The following is a 17398-nucleotide window of genomic DNA, read 5'->3' as shown; positions in this document are numbered from 1 at the left end:
TGCATCTATCTGGTGATTTGATACGACAGGTTTTGTTTTAGTTGTTGTTTTCATGCTGTGACACTGCACTGTGATATCGTCACATGATGATGATTCTGGTACATATATCTCGTGTCATATGGTAGAGAACCTAGTTCTATGAACTATATCAGCTATTAGGATTAGGCTAATGAATCATGTTTAATGGAGGTGTAATGCAGATTTAATCTCGATGGTGCCATCATAACTTTCAATGGGCCGATTAATTAATGCAGTCTGGATTCTCGATGGCCTTGGGTCAGATTGATGTTGGGCATCAATCTCGACCCTGTACCCTTACTGACATTGACTATTCTATCAATATTCTTCCACTCTTTGATCGTCCACGCTTCACACGTGTTCAGTACTTCATCTGAGACATTTCAACTACAAACTACAAACACCAGACATTAGACATTTTATCAGCAAACTTTCAAAAACTGATCGTCCACACTTCACATGTGTTCAGTGCTTCACCTGAGACATTTCTAATTGAAAATGAACTACAAACACCAGACATTAGACATTTTATCAGCACACTTTCAAAAACTGATCGTCCACACTTCACATGTGTTCAGTGCTTCACCTGAGACATTTCTAATTGAAAATGAACTACAAACACCAGACATTAGACATTTTATCAGCACACTTTCAAAAACTGATCGTCCACACTTCACGTGTGTTCAGTGCTTCACCCGAGACATTTCTAATTGAAAATGAACTACAAACACCAGACATTAGACAAAATCAGAAACTTAAGCAATCAATTCAAATCTTGTCATCTGGAGTCATATTTATGAATCTTATTTATCATATGATATCATTATAATCATTATAATATTTGTTATTATGGAACATAATGGAGATATATTTCGAAATATTTTAAGGCCCATGACTTTTCATTTGTAGGAAATAAATTAATCTGCATTTCACATTCGTTACGTGTCGATGCATATTGAAACATTTTCCGAAGGCCATTGACTTTTTAATTTATATATAATGTTATGGATGAAGAATCATAAAATGAAAAGATTTCATATTCATTTTTAATGCGAAGTTTTTCTAATTTTATCACACGTACGCATACTTCATTTGAGTGTTTTAAGTATTATACTCTAGAGTGAATGATAAGATTAGGGATAAACTTTTGTCTTGTCTTATCTCTTCAGTTCCTGGGGTATTAATACTTATATGACTTCACTATATGTATAATATAATGTATAGTTATCTGGTAAAATGATAGCGAAAAAGGTTGAAAACAATATGGATTTGAAGATAAGACCAATAGAATATGAAAACGGTACAAATATTTTGATTATAGGGAAATTGACAGTTCAATTTTGAAACTGTAAGGTTTTTCCCAAAAACTGCAAAAAAAAAATTCATTTCACTTAAATTCTCTGTTTTTTTCCAAGTTAACCAGGATTTAGATATTTAACAGGTTTTAGAGAGGGGCGGCCACCCCTTTTTATTTTCAAATCCACCCCTCTGAAAATCAGCCACCCCTCATGAAATATCTGCTGTCCCTACCAGAATGGATGTCAGTATTTTGAAATGAATTTATTGAGCCAATGTGAAAAATAGAAGATTACAAAATTAAGCTTAAATACCCGCTGCCCCTACCAGAATGGATGTCAGTAATCTATCAATGCTGATAATTGCTTTAAAATGAATTTATTGAGCTACTGTGAAAAATAGAAGATTACAAAATTAAGCTTAAATACCCGCTGCCCCTACCAGAATGGATGTCAGTAATCTATCAATGCTGATAATTGCTTTAAAATGAATTTATTGAGCTACTGTGAACAATTTTTTTTCGGGGGGATTGAAAGCCTTGCTACTTCAGCTGCCACACTTAGCAATGAATGCAGCCCCCTTTCTGGCATATACGGAGAACACTGCAAGCCGAATCATAGATAACCACACATTGTACTCATGAACTGTACTTGCGAGGAAATGAAGTTTACGTTGTATATTTTGTCACCGTTGTGGATGGCTCTCAGTCTCTACTAGAACTGAACTACGATTAATGAATATCACTTCCAACATGGAACCCGCGCTGAGAGTATTTTATATAAATATTGATGACTGTTCAAATACACTTCTTCAGGATATTTTTCCCATTTATATTATTCAGCTGTGACTGTGGGTTGTATTTGTTGTGTGTGTGTGTGATTATCATCGAGTTTGAGTTAATATATATAGATCCTTTTTACCAGCTATCCGAGTATCCAGAAGTATCCGGGAGTATCCGGTTTCGTATTTTTCCAATATTTGCGTGAAAACGGCAAGAAATTCTAAACGGCCCAGTAACAACCACCCTCCAGAATGTTTTATTACTTTCACTGTCGCCAAATCAGTCCACTTATCAAGGTTATCGTCCGTATCAGTATTAGTTCTTGATGTTCTCTTCGAAAATATATGAATCCTTTAATAAGTTCCTCAGCACCCATCATCTGGAGGTTTCCTCTAAAACATGATAGTCAGTGGATTGCAAATAAAGGGAAAAATTTGGGAAAACTTGGGGAATCAGAAAAATATAGAAAACATCAGGGTAAATTCATGGAATTTCACAAATTTGACAAAAAACCTGTAAAAATTCTGGGAATTTGAATGATGGTATTGACCACAAGTTTCTTTATCAGTTCGTGATTCGACGAAAAATGAATGAATTGTAACATTTTAAACCTAGATATTTCTCTGAATCAGTCGGGGGGAATTTTGTGTAATCACTCGTTAAAATCAGGGGATTTATGAATGGGTGGAAAGTGGCCGAACTGAATTAGTTCCTCAGCCCTATCATCTGGAGGAATCCTATTCAACATGAGCATAATCATTGATTACAATCAGTTCCTCAGCCCCTGATATCTATGTCTTCGTTTCACTGTATCTTAGGTCCTACATGAAGTTCATCAATAATGCCAACTATTCTCTACGTGAAAATTAATTGAAAAGTTTTGTAATTCTCTGCTTGACTGTTATTTGTTTCAAAGGTGTCAAATATGACGCGGAAAAAGAAGAAAAATCCGCCCAGGATTCCAAACAAAAAGAGCTGACACGAATAGAAGAGGCTGAGAAGGCTGCAGCTGAGGAAAAAGGTAAGAAGCATTTAGAATTTATTTCATTTGGTAATCAACTTAAGAAGAATCTTAATCGATGGATTACTGGTTTAGAATTGAAATCCATTGATGTAGAAAGTTTTTAAAATTTATGCAATGATTTTGTTGCCCTGGAGCTGGTTTTTTATGCTCGAGACAAAAAAGGAAATGATTCATGAAGTCATCCATCATCATAATTAACTTATTTAAATGGTTTTCCCATTAATTACCCTGGAGTTCAACTGTGTGTGATGAAACTATTCGAACCCATCATTAATGACAATATCAACAAAATTAATATTTTTCTGCAAAAAGTTCTACAACGGCATACGGGCAATGCTACTGTGGCAAGCGAGGCATCCACAAGGCATTGCTAGTGGTACTCGGTTACTGCACTTCAATTTCCTTCAACATTTCATTTAAATTCAAGTCAACTTTTCTCATTAGTAAATCAACTTTTAGTGAAATCTACGCCATAAACTGAGTGCGAAAGCAAATCTGAAATCTATTCAATGACTTGTTTGATAATTTACAAATGACAAATTTGGAAGCCTAAAAATCAAGGCCTAATTTCATTGAAAATTAACTGATTTTCACTGCCAATGACCCAGTGTTATGTCTGGCGCCATCTACCGCTACCCCATTGCTGATGTGATCGTCTGGCATCCTTAAAAATGTCGAACTAAGTTCTTCAGCCGACATTGCCTAAATGTCATTTTTAAAACACGAGAATTACTTTCTGAAAGCCGTGCGTCGTCGCTCTATACTATTCAGACAAACCGAAAGAAGTGAAGAAAGATTCGTTCGCCGAAAAATTCGCAACTCAGGTGATAAAAAATCTCCAGGTGATCGTGAATCGGATACACGTTCGTTACGAGGATCGATTTACGAATCCGGCTCATCCGATATCGATCGGCGTCACTCTCGATAAACTTTCATTCGAGGTAAGTTAAAAATGATAACGCGGCAACTAATATGGTAAAATACACGAGGTCAAAGTAATCAAGCTTTGCACCATGTGGTGCCCATATAGAACCGTGGTCCCTTATAGCGTCTGACTCTGCAGCTAATAATGCAGACGCGTTTAGAAGCAATTTTTGATTGCTGTGGCCAATTGCCAATTTTACAGGTTCTATCTAATACGTTGCCGTGGCGAATTTACTTCAATTTCGTCAAAAACATTGTATTCAAAGAGAGAAAAAACGTCATTCAGTAAATTATTGCCATGGCTTTTACTGCTGCAGTCGCTGCACTTCCAACGCCACTGTAATGGTCAAATGCATGAGGTCGAAGTGATCAAGCTTTGCATCATCTGGCTAGGATCTAACCCATATAGAAAGATGGTCCCCTATGCCGTGTGGCTGACTTGTCCACTTGGAAAAACTGGTTTTATTTCTTTCTCCTAAATAAAGGGAAAACACGCTTGGCATCCATTTTCACCTGAGAGTTCAGAAATCATTTCCTTCTTAAGCATCTGTGATTATGAGGCATTGGGAAATGATGTCCTTCTTGGGATCTGTGTTTTCCTGTCCTGTGGTATTTATTGATCCTAGGGTGTTACCAAATGGTGTTCAGCTCTTAAACATCCTTCTTATCCTATCCTGCAGTAGTGGTGGCTTCCATCTTTGCCTAAGTGGTTGACCATAAAAAAACTTGCCATTATTAACTAGGTCAGACCACGCATTTGGAAAGCGCTTCAAGTCTTGAGGAAGAGTTCCAGTGTTATGTTGCGAACATTAAAACGATGTTCTAAGATGGGGAAGTGAGAAACTGGATGAAGTGAAAAACGGCAATGGGTATTAATTTGATTCCCGCTAATAGAAGTGATGGCTTCCATCTTTGCCCAAGTGGTTTTTTCCACGCATTTGGAAAGTGCTTCAAGAGGTCCAGTGTTATGGATGTTCTAAGCTTACTGTTCGCTGGGATCAATAACTTTTCATTGCCGTTTCCCTTTTCCTGTTCCCAATTTCATTTTGGAAATTTCCATTCTCTTCACAGACGACCAACGATAGCTGGAAACCATGCATAATCAAAGAAGCCGTTTCGACCATTCACAAACTGGTCCAACTCGACTGTCTATCGCTTTACTGGAACAGCGACACTGCCCTCTATAGTGAATTACCCAAAGAACAACTACTGGTCAGTATTGATACAACGCGGTTCAGGGATAGCTACTATTGATGAAACACCAGAGCTGCCAACACAGTTCCTCATTTTTAGTATAAGTTACTATCTATAACTAGAAATACTTGATTAGATTTGGTTGATGCATAGAGAAATATGAAATATGTTAGATGAGGGTCTTACTGTTGATTACTGATTAATTTGAACAGAAATATGAAAGATGTAACCAAGGGTCTTACTGTTGATTACTGATTAATTTGAACAGAAATATGAAAGATGTCACTGTAGGTTTTACTGGTGATTACTGATTAATTTGGAGATATTTACTGAAAAAATTTGTTACTGGTAGCACTTTTCAGAGGTTGGCAGCCCTGAAACACTTTTTAAACTGATAATTCATTGATTCGACATTTCGACTATATAACCTAATTGTCATCTTCAGGAATACAGATCCTTATCTGTATTCAGTATTCAGTATTTCTGAAGGTGGCTATGATAAAGATGAAAAACGATAAATGTTCAATTTGTCTTTTTCAGTTGAACATGAAAGACTCAATCGCATCAGCCACGAATAAAACAAACCTCAACTACGGTAAACAAAAAGCTCTTTTAAATTCCGTTTTAAACCAACAATCATGTAAATTAGATATTCTCTTGGTGAAAGAGGTAGATCATTGAACTTTCCTATTCCCAGCTATTACTGTTCATAAGGGCCAAACAAATATATGATAGATACTAACAGTTCATCAAAAGAGTGATCAATTTCATCCGTAACTTTGTAAAAATAGGTTTTAGTTTCATTTGATCTTAGAATAGGGTTTGACCCGATTATTTAGTTGATTAGTAGATTTCGTTTCATTCAGTGTCCTTTACAGCTTTTCCTTTTTTATTTGGTGTCCTTAACAGTTTTTCGTTTTTTATTACAGTATTAAACCCGATCAGATCAAAGGTGCAGCTGACGTTGAACACGAAACCTGAAGCGTTAGAGTTCACCGTACCGAAAATACTGCTTAACGTTGTGTTCGAAGAGATTGGCGTTCACCTCAGTAAAAAACAAGTACGTCCTTCGGAATATTCTTTTTTCCAAGGGGCCTTTTCGATTGCGCTCTTCCAGAAGATGAAGATTTCTGCCTTCTCTTGAGATGCCTTTTTTCGAAGGGGCCTTTTCGATTGTGCCCTTCCAGAAGATGAAGATTTCTGCCTTCTCTTGAGATGGAAGAATTTGTAGAAATTTCCAAACATGGCAATCAAAAGAGAAAGTATAGGTTCCTCTTCTTGAAAAGCACAACGGTCCTAGTTTCTTAGAATATGCTCAGTTTTCTTCTTATTTCGAAGAGACTTTTTGATTGTGCTTTTCCAGAAGATGAAAATTTGGGAGAAAATTCCAAATATGGCGATTTAAAGAGAAAGTATAGATAATTCCTCTTCTTGAAGAGCACATTGGTCTCTTCTATGTTCAGTTTTCGTTTCAAATGTTTATTGAACTAAAATTTTTCGTTGATTTCATGTTATCGTACACAGTACCAGAATGTATTGGAAATGTTAGAATCAGTGGAACGCATGCAGTTGACCTCGGTTTATAGAAAATATGGACGTCCAGACGTTCCGTACAAAGGACACGCGAAAGAATGGTGAGAATTCTATTTTAGCATCGTCGCACCTCTTCTAGAAAAGATGGCTATTTCCCAAAATCCATGTCTATGACATTATAAATGATGATTTGGCGTTGGAAGCACTTATAGAAAATGTTGCTGACACCTTGTAGAAAATATGGCTGTTCCCAAAATCAACCTATGACATTATAAATGATGATTTGGCGTTGGAAGCACTTATAGAGAATGTTGCTGACACCTTGTAGAAAGTATGGCTGTTCCCAAAATCAACCTATGACATTATAAATGATGATTTGGCGTTGGAAGCACTTATAGAGAATGTTGCTGACACCTTGTAGAAAGTATGGCTGTTCCCAAAATCCACCTATGACATAATAAATGATGATTTGGTGTTGTAGGCACTCCTAGAAAAGGTTGCTCCTTGTAAAAAGAGATGGCTATCTCATTAAAATCTACCTATGACATCATGATTGATGATTTGATGTCATAAGTATTTTGCTGCCCCTGGATCCTCGCTTGAAGGGTCAACTTTATTAAATGAGGATTTAGCATTGTAAGCACTTCTGGAAAAGGTTGCTGACTCCTTGAAAAAGAGATGATTTGGTGTTATAAACATTTTGCTTCCCCTTGATCCTTACTGGAAGGATCAACTTTGTTAAATAGCAGTGTGCATCAACTCTCCTTTCGTCTAATGTTCTCTCATTTGATCACCAGGTGGCACTACGCGTACACGTGTACGATGGAAGGTAACATAAAACGACGTAAGAAGATGTGGTCGTGGCAGAACATGAAAGCGCATCGCGATCGTCTGAAACGCTACAAGGACATGTACAAAAAACGTCTACTGAATAAGAAACTATCAAAAGATGAATCAAAGGATTTCGAGGTAAGGAATGCATCAGCTATCCCACCACCAGATGGCGTGTTGGCATCTTCGATTGTCACGATCGAAAGTCGTAGTCGAAAAACAAAAGTGCCAACGCTCTTCATTATCATAGTAAATTAAAATTGAAACTCCGCTCATGTTAAACAGTAAACGCAGCCAAAAATAAATCAAACATATGTCAATTCATCATTTTTGTTTTTTATCCGTGAAGGAATGTGAGAAGCTGATGGACGTGATGAACATCACGTTGGTACGGCAACAAGCTAAACTCGAAGCGAAACGTGAGGGAAAGAAGTCCGGCGGAGGAGGCGGCTGGTTTAAAGGATGGTTCGGCGGTAACAAAGGTGCAGAAGACAAGAAAGCAAACGAAATACGTAAGTTTACAAATTTTATTATTTCAAACTCGATTATCATTAATATTGGTATTGATATCATTTCACTTAACCTTTAAGATGTATCGGGGTCCCTACCACTCCTTGATTCCTTAAAATCTCCTTCTAAACCGAAAATGCTTTGTAAGGTGCTTGAAACTCCTTCAATTTAAGCAAAATACACAAAACTTCTTTAAAACTGCTTTAATTTAGAGAAATAGGCAATTAGAATTGTTTGTACTTGTACAGCGAACCATGCCTAAATCAGTAAATTTCGCCAATAAGGCTGTTACCGAATTAGGCACTGAGTTTAGGTAGTGTATAGGATGAAAACACCAATAGGCCACCACCAGGCCTCCGTCCGTCTGTGATTTTGCTTACAAAACCACAAATAAATTTACTGAGATGAACAGTACCGATTTAAGAAGAGTCTACAGTAATTGGGATATGAAAGTGCAGGCGCTTCCTTAAAATTTGAAATTCTCTCCTTTAAAACTCCTTAAATCCATGAATGACTGATCTGTATTGGGGACCCTGTGTCAACTAGTAGTAATGATAACGATGAGACAAACATTCATTGAAATCCTATTGTTGTTTTTATCGATGTAGAAGAGGAATTCTATAAAGCTATGACTCCCGAGGAGAAAGCAAAACTTTACGGCGCCATCGGATACCAGGAAAATGCGGTGGACGAAAATTTACCCGTCGATGTAAGTGAAGCTTATTAACACTATTAGTTGAGTCTAAAGAATAAGGGCTCCGGGTTATGACATTTCAATTTGGTTCGCGAGGATGTCAGGTGGCCTAGCTTAGTCAGTTTTGCTAGTACATACCTGATAAAGGTCTTAATATGACCAGGACAGACAGGCAGCTTAAGATTAAATCAATGTTTTAGTTTAACTGCCCATCAATGCTGGTCCTATTGAGACCTATATCAAGTATGTACCACAAGAACTGACTGAACTAGGCCACCTAACATCCTCCCAAGTCAAGTTGAAATACACATTAGTGCTACTGGGCCCTGAATAGTTCATATTTACCGAAAACATCTTGTTTTATTGTTTTCAGTATGTTGCGCATAAATTCTTGTTCCGATTGAACGCGTTTTCGTTGACACTCGAAGACGAGGAACTCGTGTAAGTAAGATTCCCTGATCCATTCTCCTGCAGGTTCCCTCTTGGGGAATTTCGTTTCATGGAAAGTGGAATGCGCAGGGAATTTTCAAATTGAAGAAAGTGGTGCCACCGTGTTAGATTGTATATGCATGCAAGTAAGGCTGATTAAAAATTGGTTTTTCAGGAAATCTCCCGAAATTCTGAAACTGTCGCTGACGGATGTCTACGCTAATATCGGCCAACGACCGGCGGCGAGCGCCCTGCGAGTCGACGCCAAGATGGACGCCCTAGACGTACAGGGTATGGCGCGTAAGGGTAAATCGCCACCGCGGATCGTATCGTCCCAGAATTCTGAGGAAGATCGTATTTTCTCATTGCTCGACGTGCAGTTCGAAACTAATCCACTAGATGGCGAAGCGGACACTCGAATTAGAGTTTGCGCTCGACCGCTGGAGATTATCTATGACGCTGTAAGCTATCATATCTAATTTGCATTTGCATCTCATTTGCATAGAATGGAAAGTTAATTTCATGTTTTCTGCTCTTACAGCACACAATCAATCAAATCGCAAACTTCTTCAAGCCTCCAGAATCAGTGCGGCTGAAACAGTAAGTTTATCTTCATATCATAGTGTAGGGAGATAATGAGGAAACCAACAGTTGTTGATTTAACTATTTATTTTCTGATAGTTTTGAAGTTTTGTTGTCTAAACTTCATCATCAAATTTTCAGTTCTCTGATGATGAAATTTAGTCCAAGCCTTTTAAACTTTTAGAAAATAAAACTGTTAAATCATCAACAGTGGATTTTATTCATTAACTTTGAAATACTGAGATCAATATCAGTCTCCACCTGTCGTGTCATAGGGAGTTATGGAAGCAGACTTCTTTGGAGGGGTCTGTGATCACATATTATGTAGGTTTTCATGCAAAATTTTTGAAAAGTTTTGATCAATTGTCTTGACATTTAGGGTGTACGTGTAACTAGTCTGGCCACATGTGCAAACCAAATATATATGGTTGATTGGAGTCAAGATGGCCATTTATGCTTGCAAAATAAGCACTTTTACCAATTCTTGAGGTTTTAATGCGAAATTTTGAAAATTCTTCGTTCAGTTAGCTTGATATTTGTTTTGTACGTGTAACTAGTCTAGCCACATGTGCAGCCCAAAAATTGGGTTGATTAGAATCAAGATCGCCATTGGGCAGCCATTTATGCTTGCCAAAATGGACACGTTCACATATTTAAAAGGTTTTCAGGCGAAATTTTGAAATATCTTTGATTAGGAGATATTTAAGACGAGCTGATGTAATTTCAGATTGTCAGCGGCGGCGATGTCGAAATTCGAGGAATTCAAGGAGATCTCGGCGACCGGTTTACAGCACGCGATTCAGGAACATAAATACACGGATATCAGCATCGACGTGAAACCAAGTTACGTGATCGTACCTGAGAAAGGTGTTTATACCAAGTACGTATCATTACAATCACACACGCATGCGAACATGGTGGCGCCACTCGCCTGGAAAACTCAGGCGATCGGAAAAATCTAGAAAAGAAATCAGGGAAATTTGAGGATTTAGGCAAATTTTACTAAAAACCTGGAAAAACTCTTGAGGAAAAAATTTTGAGGGAATTCGGATAATACTATTGACTACATGTTTCTTTATCAGAACCTGATTAAATGAAATATGGATGAATTGTAACATTTTGAATGTAGAAATTTCTCTGATTCATTCAGGGGGGAATTTTGTGTAACCACTTGGAAAAATCAGGGAATCTCTGGAAAATTTTCAAATAGGCAGAAAGTGGCCGCTCTGTATAGCTGACCATTGATAAGTTCACTGCTGGCTACAGGTTCTTGCTATCTCCAATTGCGCGACCATTCCCAATACAATCTCATAGCTGATCTGCCTCTTTAAAGATCAATCTCATTTTTCAGAGATGTGAATTGTTTAATTTTGGATCTTGGTAATTTAACTGTCGTCAGCGAAAAAAATCAAGTTCCGGAAGTCGGTGAATTACAACAGGTAAGAGAACTAGTCTTTCTCATTTGCTCATTCTTGTTCGAATAATTTAAGATTTTCAATCGTCAAAAGCAATCTCAGTTGATACGCTACGCAGATTCAGCTATCAATGTGACCCCTCTCATCTTATTAGCGCAGCCCGAAAATTGGAAAGATTCGAATCAAGATGGCCGACTGGCAGCCATTTATGCTTGCAAAAATCAATACTTTTACATAATTTTAAGGTTTTCAGGGAAAATTCTGAAAGTACTTTGATCCATTTTCTTGATATTTGGTGTCTACCTGTGACTAGTATGGTCTCATGTACAGCTCAAAAATTGGGATGATTCGAATCAAAATGGCCGACTGGTGGCCATTTATGCTGCCAAAAGCAATACTTTTACATAATTTTAAGGTTTTCAGGGAAAATTCTGAAAATACTTAGATCAATTTTCTTGATATTGGGTGTGTACGTGTAACTAGTATGGCCACATGTGCAGACCAAAAATCGGAATGATTGGAATCAAGATGGCCGACAAGCGGCCATTTATGCTTGCAAAATCAATACTTACACATATTTTATAGGGTTTTTATATGAAATTCTGAAAATGCTTTGAACAATTGGTTTGATATTTGGTGTGTACGTGTAACTAGTATGACCACATGTGCAGACCAAAAATTGGGATGATTAGAATCAAGATGGCTGATTGGCGGCCATTTATGCTTGTAAAAGTCAATACTTTTACATAATTTTAAGGTTTTCAGGGAAAATTCTGAAAATACTTCGATGAATTGATTTGATATTTGGTGTGTACGTGTAACTAGTATGGCCACATGGGCAGCCCAAAAATTAGGATGATTGGAATCAAGATGGCTGACGGGCAGCCATTTATGTTAGCCAGCCACAACGGTTAGACTAGTACAATATGGCTCTATCATTGATTGTAGATTTTATAAGTGTTGAGCTCCTCTCCTCTAGTACAATATGGCTCTATCATTGATTGTAGATTTTATAAGTGCTGAGCTCATTTTATAATGTATTGCATTAAATATTTTGTTGAATTTGCTTCTCTGCGATGGTTAGACTATTGTCGTTCATACCTGTATCAACTGTACTGTGTTCCCTCATGTCAAGCTGGTATACTACAGTTGACTAATGTTTGATTAAGATTTTACACATCTAGAAGTTTAGAAGCCGATATTTTTTGCTAGTCAGAATTATGTATTTATGTTTTCTGCAAATTTCTTGATATAGGGTCGTAAAAAACAGGTAAATTAAACTCTGATTGGTTGTCATTTTGATTTAATAAAAGTATATATATTTCTGGGCCCGGTTTCTTAGACCAGGTTTCAGCGAGGGACCTTTCATAATTCATCTACGTGGTGATTCACTTGGGCTGACGATATATCCCTACGATTCCGAGTCTTTGAAACGGGCCCTTGAATTATTTACATTCTTTGTAACATTTTCTACTAGACGTAAATTTGTATCGATGTTTAATGTTTTGTATCTCTTAACCAGAAGCAGTTTTTGAATGTTGATTCACGTAAATGTATGAAATGTTTTTTTCATCATCAGTTCTTGTTTTTATCACTATTTATGCATATGTCGTCTAAAAACGATTTTTCGATGTTCGGCAAAAATAACTTTTCAGAATTTTTTTTCATGTTTTGCCTGTTATATCCTCTTGAATAAGAAATCTAACCTGTATTATATATTGTCTGTTCCCGGCCACCAGTCGTCGAAATGGGGCGAGGTTGTTAAAAAAAAGGTTGTTCAAATCACGCGGCATAAAATGAAGGTATCAAATCATCCTGCATTGCTGAAGCATCATAGAGGTTTTGAAGGTTTTGAAAAGCAACACGGTCTTAAAAGGGTTTCTATCTATGGTAAATGGTGTCACTGCTAAAATATGCACAAAACAAGACCTAACTCTAAAAGATAATTTCATGGGAACACACTGTAGAAACCAACTGATAAACCCTTATACCTGAAACTCATTGAAGGTTTATCTTATCAGGGACCAGTTTCATGAAAAAAAAATCATGGTTTTTGATAGTAACTGTTGACGCCTTTTCATTTTAGAACTCAATAATTGAATCAATTTTTAATTAGCTTTGTGCAGCTGGACCCTGTTAGTAAACTAGGATAATATATTTAAAAATGGATAAAACAGAAAGATGGATTACTCAACATTTTTTTAAATGGAAAAATGGATTTTTAGCACATTTTTTTTTTTCAATCAGTTACATTTCTTCTTGTTTTAATTTAGTTTTAAAATATTTTGATTTTTATGAAATAACTTTTTTTATACCATCTTATTTCATTTCTAAATCTTTCTGAACACTCAATTCGTAATGCATCATTTTATGGTGGTATTTTAAGGTGTTTCGCATTCAGTTGATAACAGAAATGTTCTTATCATTTATATCGTATATTTTTCCATACAGATGAAGATAACATTTTATCATTATCCGTCACAAAGCATGTTTCATATATTCTTAATACATGAACATAGGTTTGGTTCTAAACAAAACTGGTTGCAGGGTACCCTTTGCCCATTCCTGCCCTTTCATATTTAAATGGATTTGATAAAAGGTCCCAATTTGAGTCGACAAAAATCCTGAAATCAAAAAGCCATAACTGCGACAAAAAAGTAATTTTCTGGGGTCAGATAACAATTTTCTAAAATCTCATAAAAGAATTTTTTTTGAAAGAAAACTCTCCTTGCTCACATTGATGATATATTCTAAGGTACTCATCCCCGTAAATGAAGAAAACAAGGATCTAGATTTGATTATTTGTTGAATTTGAAAATTTGTAGATGGCGTTTGAAGACGTGATTGAAAGAGCCTACGATCGATTTAACATCGAACTACAAAGCGTCCAGTTACTTTACGCGAAATCAGGTAGGTGGCGTTTATTTCATCCGGAATTCCCCTCGGTGGTTCTCGATTGTATTGAAATTTCAGTCTTTAATCTTTCTCCGTCTTTCTAATAACGGCAGGCGGTGATTGGCAGTCGGCACGGCAACAGAATAACAGTCCGATGCACATCCTACGTCCGATGAAGTTGGCGTTAAACGTACATAAATCGATGATTATGAACGACGCTCGAATTCCAAAGTGAGTTACAAAATTATCAATTGCAATATTATTTTATCTGCGCAGGTCTCTATCAGAGTGGTCTGGCAAATCTGGAAAACTTGGAAAACTCAGGGGCCGGTTCCATAGTCAGGGCTTAGACTTAAGACCGTCTAAGACCAACTAAGTTCTAGAGCCAATCTAACAGCTTAAGACCAGTCCTAAGATTTAAGACCACTTTTTGTATTAAGTCTTGACTATGGAACCGGCCCCAGGGAATTACGAAAAATGTAGTTGAGAAAATCAGTGAAAATTCTAGGAATTTAAAATATTTTACTAAAAACCTAGAACCTGGAATTCAGATATATTTCAAATGTAAGGGTTGTTTTCCAATCACCCTAAGCCAAAGGGGACCTTTGTATCATGACCTGAACCCACCCACTGGCCCCACGTTAAGTGTCCACCCTGTGTCTGTGGTCACTGATATATCCGGTGTATTTGTATATTTCAGAATGAAGGTAGTCGGTGAATTACCTCTACTCAGTTTAAACATGTCCGATCATCGGTTACAAGAGATTATTAAACTAGGTCAGAGTATCCCGCTTCCGGAACCATCACCCGACTTTAAAGAAACTGTTGTATTCGAGGTACGTTCTACTAAATCAGGGATTTGTACCGAGATCGGCATCAATCTGATGATGTCATAGGGGGATTTATGGAGTAAGACACCTACCGGTATTCAAAAAGTATCTTTCCTCATTACATTGATTTGAAGATGTCATAGGGGGATTAATGAATACAGTTACCATAGCGCAGTTTGAAGATGTTATAAGGGGATTTATGGAGTTAGACGCCTATTCAAAAGTATCTTCCTCATTACATTGATTTGATGTTGTCATAGGGGGATTTTTCAAGTCACCCATCTTGATTCGTGTTTGATTTTATTCTCAGTCCGACGATCTACCGGCTGAGGTGGCGCTGACGAAGATAAACGTTCCGGCCGTACCGAAAGCACCGGGCTACGAAAGCTCTTCGGACGAGAGCAGCGTAAGTTCACACATTTGAAATTAATGATTATTTAATTATTACGATGATTATTACGATATAATTTTTCTTTTTCTCGAATTTGTTTTCAGGACGAGGGGAAAAAAGAGAAGAAAAAGAAATCGGACGAAGAGGAAACTCCGGATAACGTTCAATGCACCGATTTAAAATTAACGTTCGTCATTAAAGAGGTTCGACTTGAGTTCTTTGACAGGGTGGCGCCACATACCTGTAAATCAGGGAAAAATCTGGGAATTTTGTAAAATAGCTAGAAATCAGTGAAAGTCTGGGAATTATCTTTAAAAGTGTCAGGGAATTTTGTAAAAAAAAAAAGCTAAAAATCGGGGAATAGTCAGGTAGAGTCGGGGAAAACAATGTGTGCATATCAGGGGATAGTCAGGGAATTTTATAGAAAAAGCTAATAATCAGGGAAACGTTGGGGAAATTTGTTGAGATTGCTAGATCACTTTTATAATCAAACAGTTTCCGTCTATGTTTTACGCATATTTGACAGTGTTAATTGATTAGCTTCTTAGCAGATCAAGTCAGGGAAGAAGCAAGTCAAATTAAAGTGCTCTGTCTGAGAAATTTTATGATAATGATAACCATCTTATTAGTCTGTAGGTATTTTGCAACGAATTCTTTGACATATTTTCATAGATTTGTTTGAACGTATTTCAAAGACAAAACGGCCTCGATATTCCAACAATTAAACTCGTTATCGATACGCTCGGTACGGAGGTCGAAATGAGGACGTTTGATATGAGAGTGAACACATACCTCGGCGGCCTCTATCTGCAACATCTACAGTTTAAAGGTACGTGTCATCCTCCAGGGGACGCGGGCCCCGAAGTTCTCAAATTCTAAAGAATTTAAAATCATTACCGGTAGTTCGTTTCTGATGTTTCAAGTCAAGAACTATGAAACCTTAGTTGCCGAAGCAGAGCTATAGACTGTTCCTGATTTTCAGTATTTGTATTTTTATAACAAGAGATACTGATTTGATTGATTTGAGATATACAGAAATTGGTGAAAGATGTTACTGATGATTTCTGACCAATTAGAACAGAAATATAAAAGATATTACTGAGTGTCTTACCCCCCTTGATAACCAATTATTTTGAACATTTTCTTTCATATCTCAATGAAATGATCCCGAAAAAATAATTTGTCACTGATAGCGCTTTTAGTTAGTTTCACAGCCCTGCATAAGGGATCTTAGAAATAGTTGGCATATATTTTTTGAAATTTCTTGATTTCATATTTTGCAGCTTTGGAGAACGGTCCGCTGATCAATCTGGTGAACACTCCGATTCGAGAAGGTTCCGGTAAAAAACTGTTATCAATTCAATATGTGAAGGTAACTATCTCTCTCGCAGGGTTGCAGGACCCCTGCCATCTCATTGCAGTTGCCCTTTTTGTCAAGAAGAGGTCAAAGCCTATCCATTTCACATGCATCATTTCATTGTGTAATTCTTCAAAATTGTTGCGTCAAAATTTTCAGTTAATTTTTTTTAAATTCGGAAAAATTCATTTCAGGCCGACAAAAAAGGTCCGGACTTCGCGACGATTTACGAACACACGGAACAATCAATCGAAGTTCACTTTACCGCTCTCGAGGTGATGCTCCACCAGGAGGCGCTGCTTCATCTGATGGAATTCACTAAAGCCCTCGAACCACCACCGGCGCCACCTACTGAGATACCAGTGACGCGGCGGTTGTCGTCGGTGTCGGGAAATCTCGTGCGTACGATCAGCGAGAGTAAACTCATCACGAAAGGTTCGTCATCGTCGGTTAAAATTTGAATTTTGAATTCAGAGAAAAAAGCGAGTGATAGAGAATCTACTGTTGAATTGTATAATTTGAGCCTTGCTTTAGTTGCCAGCACTTAACTCGAAATGATCACTTCTTTTTTTTCAGCGCGACGTAGAAAAATTGATCCTGATTTGATCGATTTAAAAGTGACGGCGAAATTGGATGAATTTTCAGTCGGAATCGCGTCGCTGTCCTCATTCATTGCAGACATTAAAATAGAAGG

The 17398-nt window shown here is 37.2% G+C and overlaps 1 protein-coding gene across 1 annotated transcript in view; it reads left to right on the top strand.

Annotated features, from left to right (window-relative positions):
• The window catches only part of LOC141913996 (intermembrane lipid transfer protein VPS13A-like), a 65407-nt gene that overhangs the window by 8208 nt on the left and 39801 nt on the right, over positions 1–17398 (top strand). The window contains exons 4-26 of the mRNA XM_074805239.1: positions 3012–3215; positions 3891–4060; positions 5115–5259; positions 5791–5832; positions 6167–6297; positions 6762–6871; positions 7568–7739; positions 7951–8113; positions 8720–8820; positions 9179–9246; positions 9410–9695; positions 9776–9834; positions 10544–10696; positions 11168–11255; positions 14057–14141; positions 14240–14357; positions 14827–14962; positions 15267–15362; positions 15452–15550; positions 16020–16176; positions 16631–16719; positions 16899–17139; positions 17281–17397. Coding sequence (XP_074661340.1) covers positions 3012–3215; positions 3891–4060; positions 5115–5259; positions 5791–5832; positions 6167–6297; positions 6762–6871; positions 7568–7739; positions 7951–8113; positions 8720–8820; positions 9179–9246; positions 9410–9695; positions 9776–9834; positions 10544–10696; positions 11168–11255; positions 14057–14141; positions 14240–14357; positions 14827–14962; positions 15267–15362; positions 15452–15550; positions 16020–16176; positions 16631–16719; positions 16899–17139; positions 17281–17397 — 3030 coding nt within the window. The remainder of the gene's footprint in view (positions 1–3011; positions 3216–3890; positions 4061–5114; positions 5260–5790; positions 5833–6166; positions 6298–6761; positions 6872–7567; positions 7740–7950; positions 8114–8719; positions 8821–9178; positions 9247–9409; positions 9696–9775; positions 9835–10543; positions 10697–11167; positions 11256–14056; positions 14142–14239; positions 14358–14826; positions 14963–15266; positions 15363–15451; positions 15551–16019; positions 16177–16630; positions 16720–16898; positions 17140–17280; position 17398) is intronic.

Source organism: Tubulanus polymorphus, chromosome 12 (genome assembly GCF_964204645.1).
Source record: "Tubulanus polymorphus chromosome 12, tnTubPoly1.2, whole genome shotgun sequence".
Classification (NCBI taxonomy): Eukaryota; Metazoa; Nemertea; class Palaeonemertea; order Tubulaniformes; family Tubulanidae; genus Tubulanus; species Tubulanus polymorphus.
The sequence above is the reverse complement of the archived record's forward strand: the minus strand, read 5'-3'. Positions and strand labels throughout refer to the sequence as shown.